Source organism: Uranotaenia lowii, chromosome 1 (genome assembly GCF_029784155.1).
Source record: "Uranotaenia lowii strain MFRU-FL chromosome 1, ASM2978415v1, whole genome shotgun sequence".
Lineage (NCBI taxonomy): Eukaryota > Metazoa > Arthropoda > Insecta > Diptera > Culicidae > Uranotaenia > Uranotaenia lowii.
Window position 1 is genome coordinate 4,527,280 of NC_073691.1, and position 27,378 is coordinate 4,554,657.

The 27,378-nt window shown below is 42.8% G+C and overlaps 1 protein-coding gene across 1 annotated transcript; it reads right to left on the reverse strand.

Annotated features, from left to right (window-relative positions):
* Nucleotides 1-1,604: 1,604 nt before the first annotated feature.
* LOC129738546 (DDB1- and CUL4-associated factor 6-like) lies at nucleotides 1,605-26,890 on the reverse strand. Its single transcript, XM_055729760.1, has 6 exons — nucleotides 26,690-26,890; nucleotides 21,436-22,356; nucleotides 6,861-7,597; nucleotides 2,475-3,214; nucleotides 2,152-2,407; nucleotides 1,605-2,091 (listed from the first exon to the last, which is right to left on the reverse strand). The coding sequence occupies exons 2-6, from the start codon at nucleotides 21,554-21,556 to the stop codon at nucleotides 1,840-1,842; spliced, it is 2,106 nt and encodes a 701-aa protein (XP_055585735.1). The 5' UTR covers nucleotides 21,557-22,356; nucleotides 26,690-26,890; the 3' UTR covers nucleotides 1,605-1,839.
* Nucleotides 26,891-27,378: the final 488 nt, after the last annotated feature.

The window sequence follows — 27,378 nt, forward strand, 5'->3', positions numbered from 1 at the left end:
AGAGTCGCCGAAAAACGCTTCTAAAGGCCAGAAATCGCATTTTAAAGTTGTGATCCCAAATTAAGCTCAGAATCGTCGAAAAACGCTTCTAAAGGCCAGAAATCGCATTTTAAAGTTGTGAACCCAAATTAAGCTCAGAATCGCCGAAAAACGCTTCTAAAGGCCAGAAATCGCATTTTAAAGTTGTGATCCCAAATAAAGCTCAGAATGCCCGAAAAACGCTTCCAAAGGCCAGAAATCGCATTTTAAAGTTGTGATCCCAAATTAGGCTCAGAATGCCCGAAAAACGCTTCTAAAGGCCAGAAATCGCATTTTAAAGTTGTGATCCCAAATTAAGCTCAGAATCGTCGAAAAACGCTTCTAAAGGCCAGAAATCGCATTTTAAAGTTGTGATCCCAAATTAAGCTCAGAATCGCCGAAAAACGCTTCTAAAGGCCAGAAATCGCATTTTAAAGTTGTGATCCCAAATTAAGCTCAGAATTCCCGAAAAATGCTTCTAAAGGCCAGAAATCGCATTTTAAAGTTGTGATCCCAAATTAAGCTCAGAATCGCCGAAAAACGCTTCTAAAGGCCAGAAATCGCATTTTAAAGTTGTGATCCCAAATTAAACTCAGAATGCCCGAAAAACGCTTCTAAAGGCCAGAAATCGCATTTTAAAGTTGTGATCCCAAATTAGGCTCAGAATGCCCGAAAAACGCTTCTAAAGGCCAGAAATCACATTTTAAAGTTGTGATCCCAAATTAAGCTCAGAATCGTCGAAAAACGCTTCTAAAGGCCAGAAATCGCATTTTAAAGTTGTGATCCCAAATTAAGCTCAGAATCGCCGAAAAACGCTTCTAAAGGCCAGAAATCGCATTTTAAAGTTGTGATCCCAAATTAAGCTCAGAATGCCCGAAAAACGCTTCTAAAGGCCAGAAATCGCATTTTAAAGTTGTGATCCAAAATTAAGCTCAGAATCGCTGAAAAACGCTTCTAAAGGCCAGAAATCGCATTTTAAAGTTGTGATCCCAAATTAAGCTCAGAATCGCTGAAAAACGCTTCTAAAGGCCAGAAATCGCATTTTAAAGTTGTGATCCCAAATTAAGCTCAGAATCGCTGAAAAACGCTTCTAAAGGCCAGAAATCGCATTTTAAAGTTGTGATCCCAAATTAAGCTCAGAATCGCTGAAATCGCATTTTAAAGTTGTGATCCCAAATTAGGCTCAGAATGCCCGAATAACGCTTCTAAAGGCCAGAAATCGCATTTTAAAGTTGTGATCCCAAATAAAGCTCAGAATCGCTGAAAAACGCTTCTAAAGGCCAGAAATCGCATTTTAAAGTTGTGATCCCAAATTAAGCTCAGAATGCCCAAAAAACGCTTCTAAAGGCCAGAAATCGCATTTTAAAGTTTTGGTTTTGACCCTAAATTAAGCTCAGAATGCCCGAAAAACGCTTCTAAAGGCCAGAAATAGCATTTTAAAGCTGTGATCCCAAATTAAGCTCAGAATGCCCGAAAAACGCTTCTAAAGGCCAGAAATCGCATTTTAAAGTTGTGATCCCAAATTAAGCTCAGAATCAACTATTGATTTTCTTTCAATCTATTTCAGGAAGAATCTCTGAATGCCGTTATGATTTTAGATAATAGTGGTCATTATTTATTATTTAACGAAAAATCACAACTTGCTTGCTTTTGTTTTTTTTTTTTTTTTTGTTAATGCATATCTCTTTAGTGGATATGAAATCAATCCGGGGATTGGGTTATTAGAATTGAGGAGCACATCAATTAGATATTCAACAATCGGAACCATCACAGTTAGGAAGATTAACTTTCTTATTTATTTACCTCAACTGCCTGTTACCTTCAGAGGTAATGTTCCGAGCTGTTGTCGTTTGGTGCCGCCGATCCCGGACCGTCCTCGTCGTTTGGTTCCGGAGGCGGCGGAGGTGGAGGTGGCGCAGCTGGTCCCTCGGCCTCGCTTCCGTCGGCTCCACCAGCACCACCCCTCCGGTTGCGCAGCGAGTGTATGCACGCCAACATCCGGATCATAAACGACGCTGGGACGGTGATCGTGTCTTTGGTTTCCTCTAGCATAACGGCGTTCCTTTCCATGAGCTGAAAACGGAATAAGATAGAAATCGGACTGCTATTTAAAATTTAAGTTTGGATACGTACATCATTTGCAGCCTCCCTATCGAAGCGGGTTTTTTCTTCGTCCATCGGGGACCAGATTTTGATGTCGTAATCGATGCCCGAGGTGGCCAGAATCGGCAGGGTTGGATGCGGCTGGACACAGTTGACGACATGCTGGTCGGCCTCCATCAGCATCACCAGCCGACCGGTGGCCCGTTCCCAGGTGAAAACGTGTCCACAATCCGACCCGGACATGATGTAATCGTTGCCCCAGAAGGTTGCCTCCTTGATCATCGTTCTGAAAAAGGAAAGGCGTCGATTGCTGAAATACACTGCGTCATTAGTGAAACATGCAAAGAACTTACCGTGCATTGCGATGACCAACGAATTTTTTCAATACGTAATCGTAGTTGGTAATTTTTGCTTCGAGATCTTTGAGCGCCGCCTCATAGGCGGTTTGTTCGCTACTTTCAGACTTATTTCTTTGGTTTGTAGTTGCTTTCTTGGTTTCGTTTCTGCATTCGACGCTATCGTCTTCGTCGTCATCTTCATCGTCATCATCTTCATCTTCACTGCTGAGTCGTCGTCGTGTTGTCGCTGTTGTCTTTCGCGGGGTCGTCCCACTGGTGGAAGGTTGTGGTTCCTCCTGTCTGCCCGTCGATTGGGGTTCTTCCGACGCCGCCGCAGCCGCCGGACCAGTAGTATTGCTGGCAAACGTTCGAAAATCATCGACTACATTCGCCAGGTCGCTATCGTTCGTCAGTTCGTTTGTGTGGGTCAAGCCAATGCGCGTCCGGGGGTCGGCCAACATTCGCGACAGAACCTCGGTCATACGATGCATGATCGTAGCCTGCAGTTGTGGCCGAGCCTGGCCGGCCCCGATAACCCGCGAGGCCATCTCGCGGGCCGGTCGCGCGTCTGGTCCCGTATCGGACCAATCGCCACGCAAACGCAACCGACGCACCGGTGGCGGACTGTCAATACTGTGCTGCGTCTTGGAACCCCGTTTGCCCTTCTCGGAGCAGCTCGAAGCCTGGGCCGCCTCCACCTCGATACCGGCCTTGGTGACGTCGAACAGGTACAGATGGTCGGATGAGTAGTTGACCTATGGAATGGAACAATATTGCCTTTAAAACAATTCCACATTTCATAAATCAAAAATGAATAGTAAACGTTTTGTTGATGGGCCTCAAAGACCGACTTATACAAAATTTCTGCTAAAACAGACCTTTTGGCGCTCAAAGTTTCTTTTTACCGTAAAATCCCCTATCAACTCAATGACAAAAACTTAAAAAAAAAATGTAAAATAATAGGAAACCCATGACAAAACTTATAAATCCAGGTATCCTGAGAGGAATAACCTCCAGCAGCGCGGGAAAGTCTATTCTCTATGTCAGCAGGTCAGCAACAACAAGAGCTCGAATCGCGTTTCTACAAACTTAAAGTGTATCCAAGTCTATGGTGCGGTAGGGATTTTCATAACTTAGTAAACTAAACGGGTCGTGCCAATTCAGGTGTCGCATCTGGATAGCCTCGATTCGTTCAGATCCGCTCTAATAGAAAGCGCATCAAACACAGCTGCTGCGTACTCGAGAATGGAACAAACTGTGCAGCAATACAGACTTTTAAGACAGCATACGTCTTTGAAGTCTTTGGCCATGCGAAATAGGAATCCAAGGTTTCAAGAAGTTTTGTCGACAACATAGTTCGTGTGAGTCTTGAACTCCAGCTGTTGATCGAGGATAACGCCCTAAGATCGTTAATGTGGTCCACTCGGGTGATAGTTTCGTTTCCAAGGGTGTACTCCGCATGAAAAGTGTGCCGCTTACGGAAAATTGTTGAGTTTATGATAAATTATAGTAACCTATGAATCCGTTGTCAAGATAAACAAACTGTATCTAAGCAATATGTTTTTTTCTGTCGGGTATAAATACGTGCGCGGCGGCTAATAAATTCTATTCTAAGTTTCTAATTCAACCAAACTACAGGAGTTTTCATTCCATGCCACTTTACAAGTGGTTATGGGCCCAGAATAGTTTGGTCAAAGAAGTTCAAGAAAAGTGAAGTTTTCCCAAGATGGTTTTTCCCAGAGGTGATGGTCCCCGGAACGAAAGAAGCGGCAGTGGCTCTAACAGCAACAGAAGCGGTACTGGCGTTGTCCAATCCAGTCAAGGTGACGGTGAATGGCAACCTGTGGTCGGTGCGCGTTATCATGGAAGTTCAGTGAGTCTCCCGGCTATCGAGAGGCTGAAGGGACGGATTAACTACTCTTCTTAGTCCTTTTCGGTGAAGATGATTCTCATCCGAGAAGGGTCGTGGCGTGCCGTCGAACCGAGTGATGGCGACGATGTGGATCAGGATATGGACGAGCGAGCGTTAGCTGCCATTTGCCTGAGCATCGAGAAGAGCACCTTTAGTCTGGTGAGGAACGCGGAAACAGCACAAGAGGCCTGGAAAAAGCTGGAGAAGGCATTCCAGGACGATAGGTTAAACCGACGGTGCTCTTAACTGGACAAGCTGACGTCGGTCAAACTGGAAGATTTTGAGAACGTGGAGGATTACATCGACGAGTTGGTTACGACAACCGACAATTTGCTAGAAACTGGGTTCGACGTCAACGATCAGTGGCTTGAATCCTTGCTGCTGAAAGGTCTCCCGGCTTACTATGCCCCCATGACAATGGGCATTCAAGCATCGGGAATGGAGCTGACGTCCGATGCCATCAAAACGAAGATTCTTCAAGACGTTTGGTTGTCATTGACGAGCTCTGGTGATGAAGGTACCCTGTGCACGAAGCAAAAGTTTCGGCATGCGTCACCATGGCGGCATGCGTCACTATGGTGCTTGAAAAAGGTCCCATCGAAGAGCGCGATGTTCTTCTAGTTCCCGATCTAGCAACCAACCTTCTGTCCATCAGCAAAATTTGCAACAAAGGGTTGCAGGTGGTGTCCGAGCCGGTCGTTGCGAGGTGTTGGATGAAGATGGTGACGCAATTGCATCTGGATTAGAGACAGATGGGTTATACCGGCTGAACCAAGGGAAACCGGCGAAGTCGATTCCAGCGGAAACATCAGAACAACTAATGGAATTGTTCTGCGCTGTGGATCTAAATCAGCCGAAAGTCAACCGAGCAATAGGCGACCAAAGTGTGCTTCCGGAGCGCGAGCCAAAAGTCGAAACACTGCAGGATGATCATCCAGAAGCTGAGCCAAGTGTGGTGAAGCTAGATGTTGTGCTCGCGCCGCAACTAAAAACAAGACCAGCTGATGAGCAGCAAGGGTCGAAGCACAGCAGTAGGGAGCGCGTTTTCCCAGACAAGTATAAAGACTTTGTTTGTTTTAGTCATGTAACTGGTCCTAGTCCTTTAGAGTACGAAAAGGAGAACGAGCCAATAAACTGCACTAAGGCTATGGGGCTTGTGAAGGTGGCCACGCAGAAAGAAATAAACGGGCTTGCTGAAAACCGAACATGGGATCTGGGCAGGACGACGATTCGAAACAAATGGGTTTCCAAGCGCAAACGAAAATCCGATGACCGACCCGAGCGATACAAGGCGAAGGTAAAAGGCTATGCGGATGCCGATTGGGAGGAGATCCAGATACTCGAAAATCCACCACCGGGTACATCTTCAAGACGATGGGAGATCCTGCACGGACTCGCGGAAACCGAGCTAGGCAAATGACCCAGGAGGGAATCGGGTGGCAGATTTCAAGAAGGAATCATAGGTTAAGGAGGAGTGTTGATTTTATGATAAATTATAGTAACCTATGAATCCGTTGTCAAGATAAACAAACTGTATCTAAGCAATATGTTTTTCTGTCGGGTATAAAAACGTGCTCGGCAGCAAATAAATTCTAAAATCGATATAACCGAGCATTTACTGCGGTTCAACGGCCGGCAGTTTATGTCACACCAGTGAGCAAATAGGCGGAGAATTGGTGCTGAAAAAAGTCGATGTCGTCTTGGTCGTTTATGGTATGAAAAAGTTTCAGATCATCAGCTTATGCAAGTTTAATGCCGTCGAGAAGCGTGAGTGCGACAGTGAAGTAGAACGCAGCCGAGAGATCAATTTGGATCCTCCTGGCAAAGCAGTCTTGAACAAAAGATGTGAAGCTCGTAAAGTTTGTAGTCGGTGATCGTTTAGGCAAGAATCCATGCTGAATTTTTAAATTTTTTTTATATTTTTTTCATTTTTATCAGTTTATTCTTTTTTTGTCTGTTCTGTCATTTTTCTGGTATTTTTGTCTTTGTTGTTTCCATCGTTTTTGTATTTTTTTTTTCAAATTTTTGCTATTTTTATAATTTTTGTCATAATTGCCATATTTACCTTATTTTTGTTTTTTTCTAATTTTTTTTAGCTTTTTTTAATGCCAGTTTTGTCGTTTTTGACGTTTTACAATTTTAGATTTTTTATTACTTTTGTAAACTTTGACAATTTGATTTTTTATTTTCAAATTTTGCCGCCGTTTTTTTTATTGATCGTGTTGGTTATTTCTGAAGTTATTGTCATTTTATGTAATTTTCATTACCTTTGTGATATTTGTTAATCTTGTTTTTTTATGTCATTTTTGTCATATTTTTCTTACATCATATTTAATTCATTTTTTTGTTAGATTGGAAATTTTAGTATTTTTGGAATTCGGTTGGAATGGTCGGTTTTTGAAATTCGAAGACGAAATATTTCCCATACTTGCATCGCCGTCCTAACCTCCACCTCAGATAAAATTAATTTAAGGCTAAATAAAACTCACCAACAGTTCACTTTCATCCCGGCTGTAGGCGATCGAGGTCACCCGGAACGATCGCTTCTCCATCGAGGGATTGGTAAACATCTTCACCGGCACCGTGTGGCGATCGTTCGGTGATCCCGGCACGCTACAGTCTACCAGCTTCAAAAATCTCCTATCGTAAATCCTCACGTGGCTGTCGGAACTTCCCACCGCGATGTAGTTCATAGTGGCCGGTGCCAACGTCATGGCCGTAACCGCAGACGGGCTCAAGATCAGGATGTTGTCCTTACAGCAGGTCTTCAGGCACCGTGTCATCTTGCGCAGATCGTACAGCCGGACCGTTCCATCTTCGCCGCAGCTCATGAACGATTTCGGCTCCGTGGGAACCGTCATCACTTCGTAGGTCGTCCCGTTGCTGTGACAGTTGAAGTAGTTCATGTTGCGCTCGTGTGCTTCCGCGGGTTGCAGGGCTACATCCTTGAGCTCCGTGTACAGCACGATCCCATCACCGGAACAGGATACGATCTCCCGGTTGTTGCTGTGCGGCAGGAAGCGTGCACTGAAAATGTTCGCCCGGTGGGTTGTCTTATGCTGGAACAGCGTCTCTCCGGTGAACGGACTACTGATAACGATGTGTTGATCGTCCGACCCGGAAAGCAGCAGCTGGCCGTCATCGCTCCAGAATACCGTATTGACGCAACCCTTGTGTACCTTCAGCGATTTCCAGAGATCCAGCCGTTGGATGAAGTCGATGCTGTCTGCAAGGGAAATTTTTAAGATCTGGTTAAGTTAAGGTCGATGACTGTGTGTTCAACTTAAGATGTAATTCATGTCCTGGTTAGTTGAACAATTGCCAAAGTCATAGAGATTTTCAATATCATTTTATGATAAAAAATATTCAGTGAATAGCATTCCGGATGAAGTGGCTCGTTTTGAAACCTCAGCTTCAAAAGCCACGTCATCTGCTTCAACATGGCACAGTTTCTGAATCCAGGATTGCGGATCCCGATCTCGGATTCTAACTGCACCTGGATTCTGGCCCTAAACTAAAACTTTGCTCCCGTGTTCCGATCCTCATCGCTGTCCTGATCCCTTTTATCTGAATCAGGATACAGGTCCTTGATTCTGAAGTCTTTCGCTAATCCCTTGGTTCTGATCCTGAATTCTGTTTCTGCACCCTGATTTCGAATCCTGATCCCAGATTTCAGACCCTGATCTCGAACCCTTGCGGATTTAGGATCCTGATCTTGATACTGAATTTCAAAACCTAATTCCATATCCTGTTTTAAACCTGAGTTCTGATCCAGATCCGAGTTTCCTATTTTAAACCCCGATCCCGAGTCCTGAAGCCTGATGTTTGTCCTTAGTTCTGACTCCAGTTACTAACTCTGAACCCATATCCTGATCCTGATGTTTATCTTGGAACCTGATCCTAATCTTGAGACTGATTTTGGAATTTGTTTTTTTTTTTGTATTCTGCTACCGACTTTCTTCCGCGAATTTTCATTCTGGATACTGATCTCTAGTTTTATAATTATTGTTGGCATTCGGCCAATGTTTGCAACACACGCAGTGCCCCTTGCTAACGGCTTCCAACAGGTTATGGAGTACTGGTGGAAGGAGGAGTGAAGTGGAATCATCAGCGGCAGAAGGACGACCTGGGCGGGACCGTTTGGAAGAGCGTCGAGCCTGGGAACCAATTGGAGTTGTGTCGAGCCTGAGACCGTTCGGAGGCGTCGAGCCGGGTATCCATTCGGAGATGATTATATTTGGAATCCGTTTGGAAATGATCGAGCTGGGAATCCTTTTGATGGCGAAGAGTCTAAAAACCATTGAGTGGTTTCGAGCCGGGATTCCATGCGAAGGCGTTGAGCCGGGAATCCGTCCGGAGGTGTCGAGCCTTTGTATGATGTCTTTGTATGATACCTCTATCGGTCTGCATCCAAGCTCTGCGTCGTCGACCATCCTTCGAATCAGCTACACGAATCACCTGTCCTCGAATCCATCCATTTCTCTCCGTTTCGTCCACTACCATCACTAAATCTCCGACTTCGATGGGCGGGGTGTCCTGGAACCATTTGGTACGTCGGGCTATTGTGGGAAGGTACTCTTTCACCCATCTCTTCCAGAAGTTATCCACTAATACGTTCAGGTGATTCCAATTGTTACGATACGCCAATCTATCGTCTCGTAAAGGTTTTGATGATTGAGTAACTCCACTAGAGCTAAGCTTCAAAAAGTGGTTCGGCGTTAAGGCTTCACTCGCTTCGCTATCAATTGGAATAAACGTCAGCGGATGAGTATTTACTACGTCTTCAGCTTCTCGAACTATCGTAACGAAGGTCTCTTCGTCTGGGGTCTTAGTGATTACCATAGCTGCCATCGCCGTCTTCACGGATCGCACAAGCCGTTCCCAAGCCCCTCCCATGTGGGGCGCTGCTGGGGGATTGAAGATCCATTTGGTATGGGTGTTGGTGAAGCTTTCTGCAATATAAGCGTGATCTAACGATTTCTGTAATTCGTTCGCTGCTCCCACAAAATTAGTCCCGTTGTCACTATAGATCTCCAGGGGCGCACCATGCCTACTGATGAAACGTCTGATTGCCATTTTGCACGATTCGGTGCTCAGTGAATGTACGACTTCCAAACACACCGCTCTAATCGTTAGGCATGTGAAAAGGGCGATCCATCGTTTCGACGTGCTCCTGCCGATTCGTACGTTAAGAGGTCCGAAATAATCCAATCCAACAAAAGTAAATGGTCGTACAAATGCTTGAAGTCTTGCTTTTGGGAGAGGCGCCATTCGTGGCATAAGAATTCGGGGTTTTCGAACTTTGCACCGCAGGCATTCTTTCGAGATGCGTTTAACAAGGCTCCGGAGATTCCCGATGTGAAATCGTTGTCGCACTTCGTTAACTACCATTTCTCTGTTTGCATGAAGAAATTTATCATGATAGTCCTCTAAGATGAGCTGAGTGACACGATGTTGCTTAGGAAGGACTATAGGGTATCGGGTGTCAAAGGACGCGTACGATGCAGCGACGATTCGGCTCTCCATTCGTATTATATTATCTTGGTCTAAGCAAGGCGATAACCTAATCAACGGACTATTGCTAACGTATTTGCGTATCTGGCACTGTGTTGCTCCTTTGAGCCAGCGGTATTCTAGCGGATAGTACTCCTTTTGGACCCAGCGAAAGATTATCATTTCGGCCTTTACTAGTTCCTCCTTCATCAGCGGTCCCTTGAGTCCAGGTTGTTTCTTGACCTTGCAGCAAAAATTGATGCAGAACCGACGTACAAAGGCCACGGCACGTAACAATCTTTTCCATTTCGAGAAATTTTGCCAATCAACCATTCGTTGTTCCTGGACCTCTTGATGGACTGAACACTCTACCAATTCCTCTTCAGTTTCGACTTCAACTATGGATTCCGCAGGCCATTCGCTTTCTTCCTGATACAGAAAAGATGGTCCTTGAAACCACCTAGAACTAGGGGTGAAGTCGAATCCTCGCCCCCACTTCGTGGCATCGTCGGCTACATTTTCTTTCGATGGTACCCACCGCCACTCCTCAGCGTTCGTACTAGTCAAAATCTCTCCAACTCTGCATGCGACGAATTGCCTATAACGTCGGGTATCCGAGCGAATCCAGGCCAACACCGTTCGTGAATCACTCCAAAATGTGGTACTTCGGATTGTCAGTCTATGCGTCTCTTTTATACTTTTTTCTATACGTACTCCCTCTACCGCCGCTTGAAGTTCTAGGCGTGGTATGGAAAGTGTTTTGAGTGGTGCAACCTTCGATTTTGCTGCCACTAAAGCGCACCGAATCTCTCCACCTATCTTTGCTCGAAAATACGCCACACACGCATAAGCAAACTCACTTGCGTCGCAGCGCAGAGGATGTGCAACTGTATGCTCTCCGACAGTTGCGAACTCAATTTCCCAAAGTAATATCTATTTATGCGGACATTTTCCAAATCTTTGAAACGATCTGTCCACTCAAGCCATTTGCGATGAATTTGATGAGGGATTTTGGTATCCCAGTCCGTTTTGCTTCTCCATAGATCCTGTATAATGATCTTGCCATGAATGATGAAGAATGATAGAAACCCCAATGGATCGAACAGAGACATTACAATCCGTAAGACGTCGCGTTTCGTCGGATGCACTTCACACACAGGAGCCGCAGCAAAGATGAAAACGTCTTCAGTGGGCCGCCACAACATTCCCAGAACACGTTTAGTTGAATCGGTATCAAGATTTATATTCTTTTCTTCCGTGGCGATTTTTGCTCCGATGAGTTGAAGAAACATTTCAGAGTTTGAAAGCCAGTTATGAATTTGGAAACCACCTTTACCATGTACGTGCTTCACCTCGCTGGCCAACTTAGCAGCCTCTTCAACCGTATCGGCACTGTCCATCCAATCGTCAACGTAGTGGTGATCGATGATCGCCTCTGCTGCTAGGGGATACTCGTGAGCATATTCTCTGGCGTTTAAATTCTTCACGAATTGTACAGAGCTCGGTGAACAGGATGATCCAAACGTCGCCACGTTCATAATGTACGTTTGGAACGATTTGCTTGGGTCGTCTCTCCACAATATACGCTGAGAGTTACAGTCTTCTTTACGAATCTTCACTTGGTGAAACATCTCACGCAAATCCGCGCAGATAGCTATGCACTTTTCTCGAAAACCAAATAAAACCTGCGGAAGAGATGTCAACATATCTGGGCCCGGTATCAGCATCGTGTTCAAAGATATGCCATCCACTTTCGCGGCTGCGTCGCAGAATATGCGAATCTTAGATGGTTTTTTGGGATTAATAACTACTCCCAATGGTAAGTACCATACCCTTCTCGGGTCCATGTCGTCGAGCTCCTCGTCTGTGGCTAGATGAATGTATCCTTTTTCTACGTACTCGATCATCTGTCTTCTTACGCTTTCGCCGATAACCGGATTCTTCTTCATACGCCTTTCTAAACACTGATGTCGACGCTCTGCCATGGGTCGACTATTGGGAAACTCGAAGTCGTCGAACTTCCATAGGAGTCCGGTCTCAAATCGTTCCCCAACCCGCTTCGTTGTGGCCTTCAAGATTCCATACGCTCGCTCCTCTTCGATCGACAGGGGGCGGTGCACCTTTTGCCAGCTTCTACTTTCGTCTTGAAAATGTTGCTTCACGAGGTCATGAAGTTCTCGGTCACATGTACATTCATCGATGTGGAAACTGGACTGTATTTTTCCTTTTCCCGTTGCACCATATATCGACCAACCCAATCGACACTTTGCAGCAATGGGGGCTCCTGGGGGTCCTTCTCGTATCTTCTGGATTACAGTCACGAACAAGTTATCGTTTCCTATAAGCATCTTTGGGCGAATGTTCTCGTAGTCACGTATAGGTAGGCCCTGAAGATGTGGAAACTGCGCGGACAATTCTCCAGTACGTTTTGTTTGACTTGGCAAGTTTAAGCTAGCAACAGTTCGAGCTTTGATTGTGAATTTCTGCCGCTTCAAGCACCCTCTCACTTGTATCGATACACGTTTTGATTCCTCCTCATCTCTAGTTACACTTGCCGTCCACTGTAAGCAGAGGGGTGCACTCTCTCCATCGATTTGTAATCGTCGCACGACATCCTCTTCCACCAACGTTGCAGAAGAGCCATCGTCCAGGAACGCATAAACGTCAACTGGTTCTCCATGACCAAAGAGAGTTACCGGTAGAATCCTGTAGAACGATGAGCGCCCACCGTGATGATAGTTGGTGACAGCCGTCATTTCTGTTACTGGACTTGCACTAGCCTCGGCTCTAGAATGCAACAAGGTGTGATGTTTCTTTCTGCATTCCTCCACTTCACATGTTCTCGTGGATTTGCATGGGCGGCGCCCGTGGCACCCTAAGCATATGTGACAAACTCCCAAACCTCGAACTTTTTTCCATCGGTGATCCACTGACAACTTCTTGAATTCAGGGCACTCTTTCAAGCGGTGATCTGGATCCTTGCATATCAGACACGTCGGTTGATATTTAAATGGCGATTGCTTCTGAACCTCTCCTGGTCTACTGCTGTCAGCACTACTCATAGCCTCTTCTACTTCGCATGACGTCTCTTCGGTCATATGAGCCCCACAGAAGTTATTTTGATTCCATTTGTCGTTTCGACCACCACGTTTATTGTCGAATGAATCAATTTTTATAGTAAGGTCCGAAGCAGCCGATGCGATGATAGACATATACGAAGCAAATCCTTGTAAGTCCTTTCTTGTACATCGTTGCCTGTATATTGCCCAGTCTAGTTGCAGATGGTGCGGGAGTTTCCCCACCAATTCGAATAAAAGTGATGGGTTATTGAGGTGAGCCTCCTGTTCGGCCGCGACGAGCACCGCACAAAGGTTTTTGACGACTAATCCAAATGTCACCAATGTTTCAAATTTATCAGGCTTAGGAGCCGGGACCGACCTCACCTTGTGCAGCAATGTGTGCACCAACAGCTCAGGCCTCCCGTATATCGTTTCCAAAGTATCTAAAGCACTAGGGACACCAGCTGGAACTAGAAGTTCGCCGCGAACGGCCTCTTTAGCTGGCCCCGAAAGACTACGTTGCAATCGCATGAAATTTTCCTCCTCTGAAAAACCACAGGCCTTGGTGGTAGTTCGGTAAGTCGAAATGAACACAGGCCAGTCGTCGGGACTGCCCGAAAACTGTGGGAGATCTTTAAGAACGTGTCGTGCGGCTAGTTGCTGTGGCGTAGGTCCATATCTTTCCTGTTTGTCTTGATATTCTTCACTATCGAATTCAACGGAAATCGGCTTGGCACGAACTACTTCCGGAGCACTATTCTCGATCCCATTCCAACGTCCGCTCAGCATCGAAGGATGTTCCTCTCCTTCAAAGTACTGCTTTCTACTACCTCCACTTTTACTCCCTCCGTCGCCTCTGGTTTCTGTAATCACTGCTTTAGTTGATCGACACTCGTTCGACGTCGTCGCAAAAATACGATCGCGAAATGGAAATCTCGCTTTTGACTGCTCGCTTACTAAATCTTCATTTCGACTGAAGCCTAGCTGACTATTTTCTTTGCGGATTGGTGAGATATCAAACGACAACAATTGTTCTCTTAAGGAGTTGATAACGTCTTGATTGGCTTGGCCAGAACAAGGTAGGGCCTCTACATTTTTCCTATTTCTCTTGGGAATCGCTCCCGTCTGGCTAGCTACCTGATTCTTAACTACCTCGGGCTTATCACTCTGTATCGGTTTAGGTAATGTTTTACTAACTGACCTGCCTTGAACTTCTTCGTTCTTTGAAATTTTTGTAGCTTGCGCCATAGTCGAACTTGCAGCAGTGGGCGCACATCGCCAACGTTGTACTTTTTGTATCCCAGCTGACACAGATGACCGGCGACTTCGAGCATCGTTCTCAACACCATCGATTTCCGCTTCCAAGCATAGGAACTTTTCCTTGAGGAACTGCTCGTCCACTTCTAGCTTGCGCAGTTCTAATTCAACTTCATGGGCTTTACGTTCCAGATCCAGCTGCTTCGTCTTTAGATTTCTTTCTGCCTCGAGCCTTTCTAGCGTCAAATTGGTTCGGGAACGGGCAGCTGACGCAGACGATCCTACCATCGATGAAGCGACTCCTCTTGGCGTTTCAGTGATCGCAGCCTGGCATACGGGGTCTTCCGACATCACCGCGGGAATATCTTCAGCTGGTGGCTGGCAGATCCGGCACACGAAGCTTCGGTCACTAATGCTGTCGCTTACTCCTACGCAAGCGAAGTGCCACCAGCTCCCACAGCGGTCACACGCCACCATCTCCTCGGTGTCTTTCTGGTTGCAGGCCTGGCAATTGCTTTCCTTTCCGACAGACACATTTTTCTTCGGTGCCATAACCAAAATTTTTTAGTTTGTTGGGGAAGGATGGGTTAATTTTCGGCACCTTTGTTGAGCAACACCAGTATTTGTGGTAAAGAAGCTAAAACTATATTTAACATTGGTTAGGATAATTATAAATTCATTGAATAAGGGTTCCACTTACAATTTTGGTGACTTAACCTGTCTTTTCCTAACCTCCAACAATTTTATAATAAATCTCCCGGAATCAACCTACGATCGTTACAATTCTTAATTGCTTATAATTATTCAGGGAATATTTATATTAAATACCTTTCAGAGGTTTCGATAATCTGCAACCAGGATAATTATTGATTTCCACAAAAGAATCAAAGGCCTGTCTTCGCACAAGTTCACAAGGATGGGGAAAACGTTGTCTCTCCGCTTTATCGTCTATCCGAGTGAACTGTCACTATTTCCAGTGCAGCTGTCAGTGTCTCGTTCTAGGAAGATGCGCGAGGGACTAATCAGGGACGCCGTAACACGTGGTCTATTCTTGAGTCTAATTTATACAAGAATTGAACCAAAGAAATTAGATCCGATCCAATGAAAAAACTGGCAACTGCACTCGTGTCCATTAACTGTCAAACGGTTTAGAACTGCGTCAAATTGGATCCAAATCTCATCAGTTTTGGATCAATCCTTATACCAGCTCTAAAAAAAGTTGAGTTGAAACTGGTATAATGGATCATCAATGCGGTTGCTCGGGTCGGAATCTGGGTCTAAACCGGCTGTTTGGACCACGGATACAGGTGCTCTAAGGATAAGCTACAAACTGCAAGGAATGTCGCGCCGACGGGAGGTTGTCGTCGAGCGAACCGAAGGCAGATTGCCGTCTGTTACCAATCGTTTCACGATGGGTCACAATAAAGAAATGTTTCTCGAGAATAGTCTAACACAAAATAAAAAAAAAAACTTGGTATAGTAACGAAATTATAAAATTTTGTTTGCATAATGGTTCATTGAAAATATTGTTGGTAAATGTAAATTATTTTCTTAATAAAATATTGTTATTGTGGTGATACATCTGTACTCAATGTGGTGAAAAGAAGGTGATGAAGAAACACGCACACTAATACAGAACTCGTTATTCAAGAAGTAAAAAGGTAAACAAAGCCTACGTCACTTGCCAGGATGTTTATGTATCCTAGGCGAGAATCGTAAACAGCAGTTGGCAATGATTTTTTTCTCTATAGTTTTTGCTGTTGGTTGTTTGTTTGGAAATGCAACTGACGTCACAAATTGTCATGGTTTCAATGTTTACAAAAAAAAACTTTTACTAACACTTAGCACGGGATTTCCATCGCCACCTGAGATGTGTATACAGGTTGATCTGTACTCTGATATCTGTGACATATGTTCTGACTGACTTGAAATGAGTGTGTAATAAACAACAACACTGTGTACCGAGAATCTGAACGCGTGTGTTTTATTATCGGATATCGAATATCACAAAATGGCGACGAGGATGGGATTTTCGTCGAAACCGAGGATAGAATCGGCTACGGACCTGGAGCGGAACTGTTTCCGAAACGGATTGTGGTGGAAGGTATGTATTTTAAAGTGGATAAAATGAGATAAAACCGAAAAAGAATTATTCGTTCCCAGAGGTTTCTGGCAGAGACGAAGGTGTTATTTTGAGCTACTGCGCACGAAAGCAGATTGAGGTTATGAACTCGGATTAAGGCAGGATAAGATTGCCTGGATCTGCGACAAGACAGCAGGAAAATAGCCGGATTTGCGACACCTCAGCAGGAAGAACGGCTTTGATTTGCGACTTGATGCAGGAACTTTGCGACTCGAAGCAGGAGCTTTGCGACCGGAAGCAGGACAGATTTTGAAAGACAGGTAAACAAAAACAAAATGTCTTGTTTTCATGAAAATATATTATAAAACGTTTGTTTTTAGAAATGGACCAAAATAAGGCGTTTGTCAATTTTCCAGCATTCTCATGCGCGAGTGTTCCGTTAAACGAACGGAGGAACAAGTGGAATACTTGGAAGCGCGAATATGAAATTTGTTTGCGAGCGGCAAAGATTGAAGAATGCACGGAGAAGAAAGATTTACTTCTAGCATATGGGGGAATTGAGCTGCAAGAAATTTTCTTAAGCATCCCAGGAGCGGATGTCGCTCAAGATGAAGAAAACACGGTGGACCCATACAAGGTGGCTATTGACAAGCTTGACAGCTATTTTGCACCACAACGTCATGAGGCTCATGGACGGTACCTTTTCTGGGCGAGGACAAAGTTCAAGCGATCCGAAATTTCAGAACTCCAGCCACTGGCGAAGAAGTCAGGAGCTTCCTAGGGTTGGTTAATTATGTCGGGGCCTTTATTCCGGATATAGCAACCATCTCTTTTCCGTTACGTGCACTGACAAAAGTCAAGGAACCATTCAAGTGGGGTTCAGCTGAACAGGAATCGTTTGAAAAACTTATAGGGTTAATCGGCCATGTAAAGAACCAATCTCATTTTGACCCAAAATTGAAAACGCGAGTTGTTGCCGACGCGTCTCCCGTGGGACTGGGAGCAATCTTGCTACAGTTTCATGAAGGTACTCCTAAAGTGTATCATACGCTAGTAAGAGCTTAACCGTGTACTGAAAAACGATATGCTCAGACTGAGAAGGAAGCATTGGTTCTTGTATGGGCGGTTGAGAGGTTTCGAATTTACCTATTTGGAATACGATTTGAATTAGAAAGATCATAAGCCTCTCGAAGCAATATTTTCGCCTCAATCAAACCCTTGTCTCCGAATCGAACGTTGGGTTCTTCGCCTTCAAGGATTTAGCTACGACGTAGTCTATCGAAAAGGGAAGACGAACATTGCGGACGCTCTTTCGCGTTTGACGAATGCTGAACCAGTGCCTTTCGATCCGGACTCTGAAGTATACATCCGGAATGTAGTAGAGCTAGCAGCGGTTGATGTGGGTGAACTCGAGGCGGCGTCTGAAAAAGATCCAGAAATGAGTGAACCTCGTGAGTTTCTTGATCGTGGTGTTTGGAATTATACTTCCCAACAGGTAAAACATAATCACGCTTTTCGAAATGAGCTTGGAAAAGTGGGAAGTTTTATCGTACGGGGATCGAGATTGGTTATACCGAGATCACTTAGAGACAGAAGGCTGAACCTGGCCCATGAGGGTCACCCGGGTCGAACCAAAATGCAACAGCTTCTCAGACAAACCTATTGGTGGCCGGGAATGGACGACTCAGTAACAAAAGTCGTAAACACCTGTACAGGGTGCCAAGTAGTAGGTCGGCCTGACCGTCCTGAACCCATGCAGCGCAGATAGCTTCCTGAAGCAGCTTGGGTAGATGTCGCAATCGACTTTCTTGGGCCACTTCCGTCGGGGGATTATCTGCTGGTTATTATTGACTATTTTAGTCGGTACAAAGAGGTAGAGGTCCTCAGAAAAATCACAGCTTCTGAAACGGCAAGCCGGTTGGAGAATATTTTCGTGAGACTTGGATACCCCCGTACCATTACTCTAGATAATGGACGCCAGTTTGTCAGCAATGAGTGTGATGTATATTGCAGAATTTGAGTAATAACTCTCAATAGAACCACCCCTTACTGGCCGCAAGGAAATGGACTCATTGAGCGTCAGAACCGATCCCTAGTGAAGCGGCTGAAAATTAGTCAAGCATTGAAGAAGGATTGGAAGCAAGAACTACAGGCATACTTATCCACCTCAAAGCACAACCGGCAAAACCCCTTCGGAGCTAATGTTTGGAAGGAATATTAGAACTAAACTACCATATCTGCAAGATGTAAGCACGGCGGTCCCGTTTACTGATTTTACGGATCGTGATCAGCTGGCAAAGGAAAAGGGGAAGGAAAGAGAGGATGAGCATCGTAGGGCAAAACTTTCCAGTCTGGTTATCGGCGATAAGGTTTTGGTGAAGAATTTGTTACCTGGAAACGAACTAACCCCGACCTTCAATCCAAATGCTATGACGGTTACGGCAAAAGATAGCGCTCGGGTAACAATTGAAGATGATAATGGACGAGTTTACCAGAGAAACTCCAGTCACCTTAAGAAGCTATTTTTAAATCAAAATCCAACGAACGAAGGTAATTCTCACTGCTGTTTATTTCTTTGTATTTGTTCTAATTCCATTTCAGATGAATCCACAAGCACCCTTATACCGATGGATGAAGTTGTTCCAGGTCCAGAAGGATCTAAGCATAAGCGGTGATAAACAGGATGATGATGCACTTTCCAACGATCCTACAGCTTCTCCATTATCATTGGACCCTATTGTCAACAACACGAACGGTAGAGCTCGTAGGAATATCAGGAAGCCGAATCGTTTCAATGATTGTGTCATGGAATATTAAATCAATGCTAAATTTATAATCTTATGAAAAGGGGAGATGTGGTGATACATCTGTACTCTGATATCTGTGACCTATGTTCTGACTGACTTGAAATGAGTGTGTAATAAACAACAACACTGTGTACCGAGAATCTGAACGCGTGTGTTTTATTAAAGTCTGCTTCATTTAATATTGGAACAAATTCTTTTGCTCATTGTGGCGCTCCTAGTGGACGGATTTGGAAACTTTTTCCACCCACGTGTCGAGAAATTCATTACATTTCACCATGTATTTATGTCATAACACCAAACGATAGCATTTTGTAAACAACCGCCATGGAAGCCGAACGGAGAGATCAAATTGTGCACAGTTTTCTTGAAAATCCATTGTTGTCGGCATCGAAGCTAGCTAAACAGCTTAAGATGCCCAGAAATACCGTATGGCGTGTTATCAAGCAGTACAAAGAAACATTGACGACGGCTCGGAAGCCGCATTCGAAGCGTCGGAGTGGAACTGTCGACCGGAAACTGCGTGGGAAAGTCATCAAGGCCGTCAAGAGGAATCCCAATCTTTCAGACCGCGATTTGGCCTATAAGTTCCAGGCCGCTCACAGTACGGTGCGACGAATTCGTCTCCGGGAAGGAATAAGGTCATTCCGAGCCAGCAAACAGCCAAATCGGACGCTGAAGCAGAACAATGTGGCCAGAATCCGTGCTCGAAAGCTGTACGACCAAGTGCTGACCAAGTTCGACGGATGTATTCTGATGGACGATGAGACCTACGTGAAGGCGGACTTTGGGCAAATCCCAGGTCAAAAATTTTATTTGGCGACGGCTCGGGGGGATGTACCTGCAAAATTTAAGTTCGTGTTTGCGGATAAATTCGCCCGCAAGTACATGATTTGGCAGGGGATATGCAGTTGTGGACAGAAAACCAAAGTTTTTCTCACTGACAAGACAATGACATCAGAAGTCTACAAAAAAGAGTGCCTACAGAAACGGATTCTGCCGTTTATTCGTGCCCACGACCGTCCAGTAATGTTTTGGCCGGACCTCGCAAGCTGCCATTACAGCAAAACGGTTATGGAATGGTACGCAACGAACGGGGTCAGCGTAATACCGAAGGACCTCAACCCCCCAAACTGCCCCCAGTTCCGGCCGATAGAGAAATACTGGGCAATCACGAAGCGGAGGCTTAAGGCAAAGGAAAAACTTGTTAGGAACATGACTCAAATGAAGAACTGGTGGAATCAAATCGCCAAAACGGTGGACGAAAAGGGTGTGCGCCGCTTTTTATGAAAGAGTAAAGAAAATGCTACATTTGTATGAAAAATAAATTATGAATTCGTTAATAAATGACTGAACTACACGCAATTGTTTGTGTTCCAATATTAAATGAAGCAGACTTTATCGGATATCGAATATCACAGTCATTTTTGTTTAACATAGATTTAAGTAAACAACACTAACATATTAACATCTTCCAACCGTTCAATTAATCGTCGATAATTTGCGATTATCGAGTCAGTAACGAACGAGGAACTCTAGCTTGGTAGTTTTCCAATCCACCTTGTCTTGTGGTGGTAATAAATTCTACGGGAGTGGTTGCTGTGAAAGACGCGATTTATCCCGAATTCGTTCGGGATTTTCAATCCGACCCACTAATAGGGCCGTAAGACGTAAATCTTAAAAACTGACAAATGCCGTTATTTTTATGTTTAATTAGAATTTCTTTTAAAAAAAATTCCGTTATTGTTGATTGATCATGCACTAGTGGTGTATGCGACTTAAATAATCTCTAGTGAATAACTCTTTTCATTAAATTTCTGCATTCTGTGTTTAATACTACACCATTGGCCGGTAAAAATAATAAAAGGACTCAATAAATCTACCTGAATCTCAGTGCGTATAAAAATCAGGTAGTTACATAGGTGGGTAGACAGATGAGTCTGAAACATTTCCTCTCAGACAAAAAATTAAAATAAAATCCAACCAAAATAAATAACCACATTCCTCCGACAGCATCAGCAGCAGCATTTCACCACATATTTTCACAGAACACCGAACGTCGTGTCGTCATCAGCTCTGCCTGCGCTTCATTCGTCGTTTTTATGTTCTCGAGCAAAACGAATAAAAAAAAACAAACGGAACGGACGGACCTTCGCCGTCGTTGTCGTCAGCTAAACACGAATGAATAATTTTTCACTGTCACGCCAAAAATCCTACGAAATTTCCTAGAAGCGCGTAGTTACCTATATGTAGAGGAATGTACCTGAGTAGGTATATTCATTTAGCATCGCTACGCTAAACAGCTATGCGATCTTGAGATGAGCTTTCAATGCCATATTATTAGACCATAGAAGTTTGTCCTTCTTACCTTTGCTGTTGTTCACGATCCGCGGTCCGAAAAGGTCCCTATGGACGGCACCTCCGCCGTACAGCGTCCGGAAAACGCTGCCGCGTCCTGCTCGACTGTTGATGTTGTTGTCCGGTCTCATTTGGAATGGGATCGCAGTCAAATTCTAACACCCAACTAAACTGACCAGCGAGCGAGTGACGTACGCGAAACGGTTTACGCCGCCACCGCGCTTCCTTCTATGTACTTAAGATTATCTAACCCGAACCCGAACCGAATCAAAACTGAAAATAAGCCACTAAGCCACTCTCTGCTGTTGCTTTTGGTGTATCTTATCAGCAGCTTGATGGGTTGATATCGAAATATTCTCTTGAATAACAACTGACGACGACTATGACAACAACCAACTCGAGCGTGGTGCAGTTTGGTTTGCTGATTCTACTTTTTTTCTTCAATCAAATCAACGGAGAAACTTTCAGCTTAAAGTGTCTCTATCAAACTATCTATGTAATAGGGATGATACGTTTTTTTTCTTGTATGTCGTAGCTAGTTGTGGATTTTTACCGGAAACGGGCGTTCGTCTCGAGGGGATGAATCCACTCTACTGGTGGTAGATTTATCGCCGCCACTTCTAGTGGAACTGACACGGACTGCTTCTCATTCATCGTATCAATTGGTGGTGTGTTGGTCGTTCGGATAGATGGCACAGATTGAAGATTGAAGAGGGAGAAGAGGATCACCACGGGATGATGTTTTCACGCAAACACGCCGCTCGTTACTGAGTTGAGTTGAGCTCAGTTGAGATGCGAGAGCCAATCCTGCCTGGACTGGCTGTTAGATCTTCGCTCGAACGTTCCTGTTTGGCTCTTAACGCAAGTGGTGGCCGGTCAATTAGGGACTACTCTATGCAGTTGGGGGTTCTTCCGAGCCGTGAGACACTACCTAGAAGCAACGGGAGAAGAGATATGCTAAAGTAAGTATTTGGATTAACGAGGCGAAGATGAGAGACATATGAAGTGTGTGAAAAATGTTTGCTTTTTGAAGACTCAGTGTGAGCTCACGAGCAATCATTTGTTAAATATTTAGAAGTTCAGCTAAAACAAAATCATCAATTTTAGGAGTCTGGTCCAGACTCGACTCAAAAGTACATATCAGTTCTATTGAAACCACCCAAGTGGGAGAAAAAAAAACCTCTGAACTACTGATGATATGACAGTGGCTAGAAACCATTTCAACGACGGTTTTGAGTAGGTATTTTAATAGGGGCGCGCGCGCACTTTTCGTTCACACCCGAGACGAAGAACAACAAAAAAACGTTTATACTATTATTAGAGATCGAATTTTCCCCTTCTTCCCGAACAACAGACGCGCCACGAGAGTAAGAAGAGTCGCTGGTCTTTCGAATCGACATAGACTATACAGCTTAGTCTAGCCGTATTACTACTAGGAGTAGTAAGTCATTTAGATGTGTATCATCTTCATCATCATTAGAATGACTGACTGACTAACTGTGACTGTGACCATGAATGGGGGAGGGCGGGTGAAATTAGATAGAATTTCCAACTCTGACAGCCGCATTTTAATAAGCCAGCCAAGCTGAGTTGTTTGGTTCGGATTCGGTTTGTTTCGAAGTTCCAATCGATAAGCGATGCATACAGAAAGCCGTTGTTTAGACCTTTGTTTGGCCGTTGTTCCTGCTGAGGATACACATCTCTCCCTCATGTTATCTTCTGATGATAATTTGAAATTTCTAATCCAAAACATGAAATCATTTCAAAATTTTATATATAAAATTGTGAATTTTTATTTATTTTTTTTTTTCTAGCTTAAAATTATAAATACAGATCCCGATCGATTTTGGCAACATCCGTGCCAAACCGTTCATTTTTTGCAACATCCAAAAAATATGGTGTTTTTTTTAACAGTTGAAAAAAAATAGGCTCAAAAAAAAAGTTTTTATTAAAATCAAAAATTAATCAATTCAAAACCCAAATTTCAAAATTTAAAAGAAAGCCATAACATATACAAAGAAAAATTTAAAATGAAAACTTGAACTTTTTTTTTAAATCGGTAAAGTCAAAAAAAGACAAATAAAAACTAAAAAAAGCAAAAAAAAAATGATGAAAAGGACAAAAAGCGATTTAAAAACAACAAAAACAAAAAGAAATAAATAAATAAATTTGAAAAAAAGAAGAAAAAGTAGGAAAAAAAAACGAACAAAAAATTCAATAGATAGTTACAAAATAAAAGATAAGTAAGAGAAAAACGACAAAAGAGATAAAAAAAGACGAGAACAACTGAAATACAATACAGAAAAAAATTAAAAGAAAAAATGGCAGAAATACAAAAAAAAAAAAAACAAAACGACTAAAAAGTCGAGATTGACAAAACAGAAAAAAACGATGAAAATGACAAAAACGATTAAAAACAATGAAAGCAAAAAGAAACTAAATAACAACAAAAACGATGAAAAAGCAGAAAAAAACGAAAACAGACAAATACAAAAATTAAAAAAATACTTTCAAATCTCCCTTTTGACTGTATGATTAATGTTTTTGGGATGTTTCAGTCTGATAAGTGATTAAAAAACGATTTTTATCACAACATGCAACGTTTCGGCTCATATATAGCCTTTATCAAGGAATGATGTTTCGTTTGTCTCGTCCAGTTGTTTCGCTAATCATTATCTATGATGCAAAATAGTTGTCCAAGTTTGAAAGTTTCTTTTTTGTTTCTAAATATCCATCAGTTCACTATCGATGTTTATTGAATGTTGTATAAAAGATTTGTTGTTGTTTTGTGTTTTCGAAAAGAAAAACGATAAAAGTAAGACAAAAACTATAAAAAAACCGACAAAAAAGAAAAGAAAACACAAAAGAAATAAAAAAGGCAAACAAGACAAGAAAGACAAAAACAAAAAAACTTAATGACAGAAAAGACAAAAATACCAAAAGGATAAAAAAAGTCGAAAAATGAAAAAAAAAAATAAAAATTTGAAAAAAGAAAACAATATTCAAAAATAAAATAAAAAAGACAAATCATCAAAAAAAGAAATGAACAAAAAACAGAACAGACAAAAAAGAAAAAAAAAACATCACTGTTGACAGAAATAAAAAAAACATGACAAAGATGACACAAAAGACAAAACATATAAAAAACTTTTTTTATTATGAATATTCTATGGTTGAGTTAATTTTTTTTTTAATTTTGCATTTAAGAAAAAAGATGAAATGAAAAATAAACAAAAAAGTAATAAATATAAACAGATAAATAAAATATTTATAAAAAACCATAGATAGATAAAAGGCATAAAAACTAGTTTAAAATTTTAAAAATTAGAATGTAAAATTTAGAGTTTGAACTTCATAATTCTGAATTTGGAATTCAGAGCTAGAATCAGAGAATTCAGAACTCCGGGGTTAGAATTTAGAATTCAGAAACTTTAGTCCCATTCAGAAATCAGAATTATTTTTCAAAAGAAACTATCGAAGATTTTTTGTACCTAGATTTTTATTGTTTCAAGAGATAAGAATTCGGCATCAAAATCAAAATTCAAAATCGGGATAAAGAATTTTTCAGAATCTGAATTTCAATTTGACAATGAAGAATTTTAAACGGAATTCAAAACTTGAACTCATAATCACTACTCAGAATTTTTAACGCAGGATTTATATCAATAGTCATAGTTCAGTCAGGCTTATTTATGTTTAGTGATCAAGAATCGAAATTCAGAATTAAGTTTCCTAAATTCGAAATCAAAATAAAAGAGTCAGAGTTCAGGATCAAAATTTTGAATAAAAAAAATCCATAATCCAGAATTTCGGATTCACATGCGATCTCATATAGGGGGCTCCGTATGCGGATGTTCTCCAACGCCCTGGTGGTGTTGGGGACCCAAAATAGCAACATCACGAGGATTCTCTTGCGAGATCGTGGGGTTAGCTGCGGGCCTTGCGAACCCGTGAGTGCTAAAAGCATCTAGCAACGAACAATGAGAAAAAAAAAATTCGGATGGAAATCGGCAAAGACCCACGCGACGCAAAGGGACCAGCGACAGACAGAAGCGCATAATCTGGTGGGGGTCGATCGACCCACGAATTGAGGATCAAGGGCCGGTTCTTCAACATCAGCATCAACGTTCATACACAGCCCTTACCTCGGAAGTATCGGTGACGACAAAGACTAATTCTACGCGCAGCTGGAGCGTTTGGATCTCACACTGACCAACGAAAACGGCCTCAGACTCATCGACCGGCACTTCTCGGACATCATCGACTTCTGATCCTGTCGAAGAGCCAACATCGAGTCAGACCACTATCTGGTGATGGTGAAGATGCGCCCAAAACTCTCCGTAGTGAACAACATACGAAAACGACGCCCACCTCGGCTAAATATCGCACGACTGAAGCAACTTGAGGTCGCAGCAGACTTGACGAAGACCCTCTCGAGGACTGTTGGAATACCATCAAGGCAGTCATCAACAGCGTTGTGGAGAACGTCATCGGGCATGTGGAACTAACTTGAAGGAACAACTGGATTGACGAGGAGTGTAGGAGGGCGATGGACAACAAGAACGCAGTGAGTGCGGCTGCAGGGAAGCACCCGTCGAAACATGGAAAATCGCCGATACCAGGCAGGCAGCGAGTCCGAATTCTCCAGGAGAAAAAGCGTCGCCTAAATGAGAAGGAGCTGGAGCAACTGCAGGAAACAGCCGAAATGTGCCGGGATAGCGACGGAGGCATCCTGACGGACAACGTGAGGTGATCAATGTGATGTATGTGATAATGCTTCTAATAAATTCTACCCTCTCATTTTCACCATCTTTCATCTCTTCTAATTTTCTATCCGTCGATAAAATTTCATAATCTTAAGATGTTCTTACTAAAAAGGACAACACTTTTCACCGATAAGGCCAATAAATTAAGTAACAAACATAAATTACGGAGATTAATCTGTTCATAAGAATCACCATTCGGAATCCTGAATAAAATTTACGATTTATAAAGTTTAATCCCAAACAAACAAACAAGTTGAGATGATTTGAAGAAAAAAAAAAAACATGGCTAAAAATAAGACGGACCGAAATTATAGGGTGTAGTCAGTCCACTGGAAAAAGCTACAACCTTCCTTCCGATCTCCAAAAGATATTGAACATACTCAAGTTACAGGTGATTGCTAAATATTGTCAACGAACAAAATGAGGATTTCATTGATAAAATTAATTTTCATTTCCTCTTTGGAAATAACCATAATTACAAATGATCAAAATTCTTACCTTGTCACGCAATAGCTGGCGGCAAATTTTCCAAAAACACATAATCAATTAGTTCGATTTCGAACAGTTCGGAGGGTATTAAGTTAATGCGAGTAAAACTTTTCAGAAAAACGCTGCGCGAAAAAAGTATCGATTTTGATCCGCGAGTTTATTTTTATTTTGTGCTGCGGCAGCATGCCCGCATGCTATCAGCCAGGCATCAACACATTCACAGCTGATTTTGAAAACAACACAGCAAAAATTAAAAACTCAACTGTAACTTTTTTTACGCACCTCAGGGCTGTCCCAACGGTAGGTGCAAAACACGGTTTTCGACCACGCTAAAACATTTCGGCTGGCACCGGTGGCGTAAATTGCTGTTTTAGCACAGTTATCGATTTCAAAATTCCCAACAGTTATACGCCTTTGTTCCAAATTCAAGCAAATTTGGAACAGGATTTCAAAATATACGACAGACCGATTTAGACGTTTGGAGCTCACGCTGAGAAAATTTTAGCCAATGATGATTATTTTCACACATGTTTGGGTAGCATTGGGTGTAATAATTGTTTCTTTTTGAGAAGTTATTTGAATGTTTTTTCTCGCCAAAACCGGCCAATACGTAACACAAATTGAGAAAACATGTTAACAAAAACCATGTATCATTTATAAATAATTTATGTCAAACTATTCTTGACTTCATATTTCAA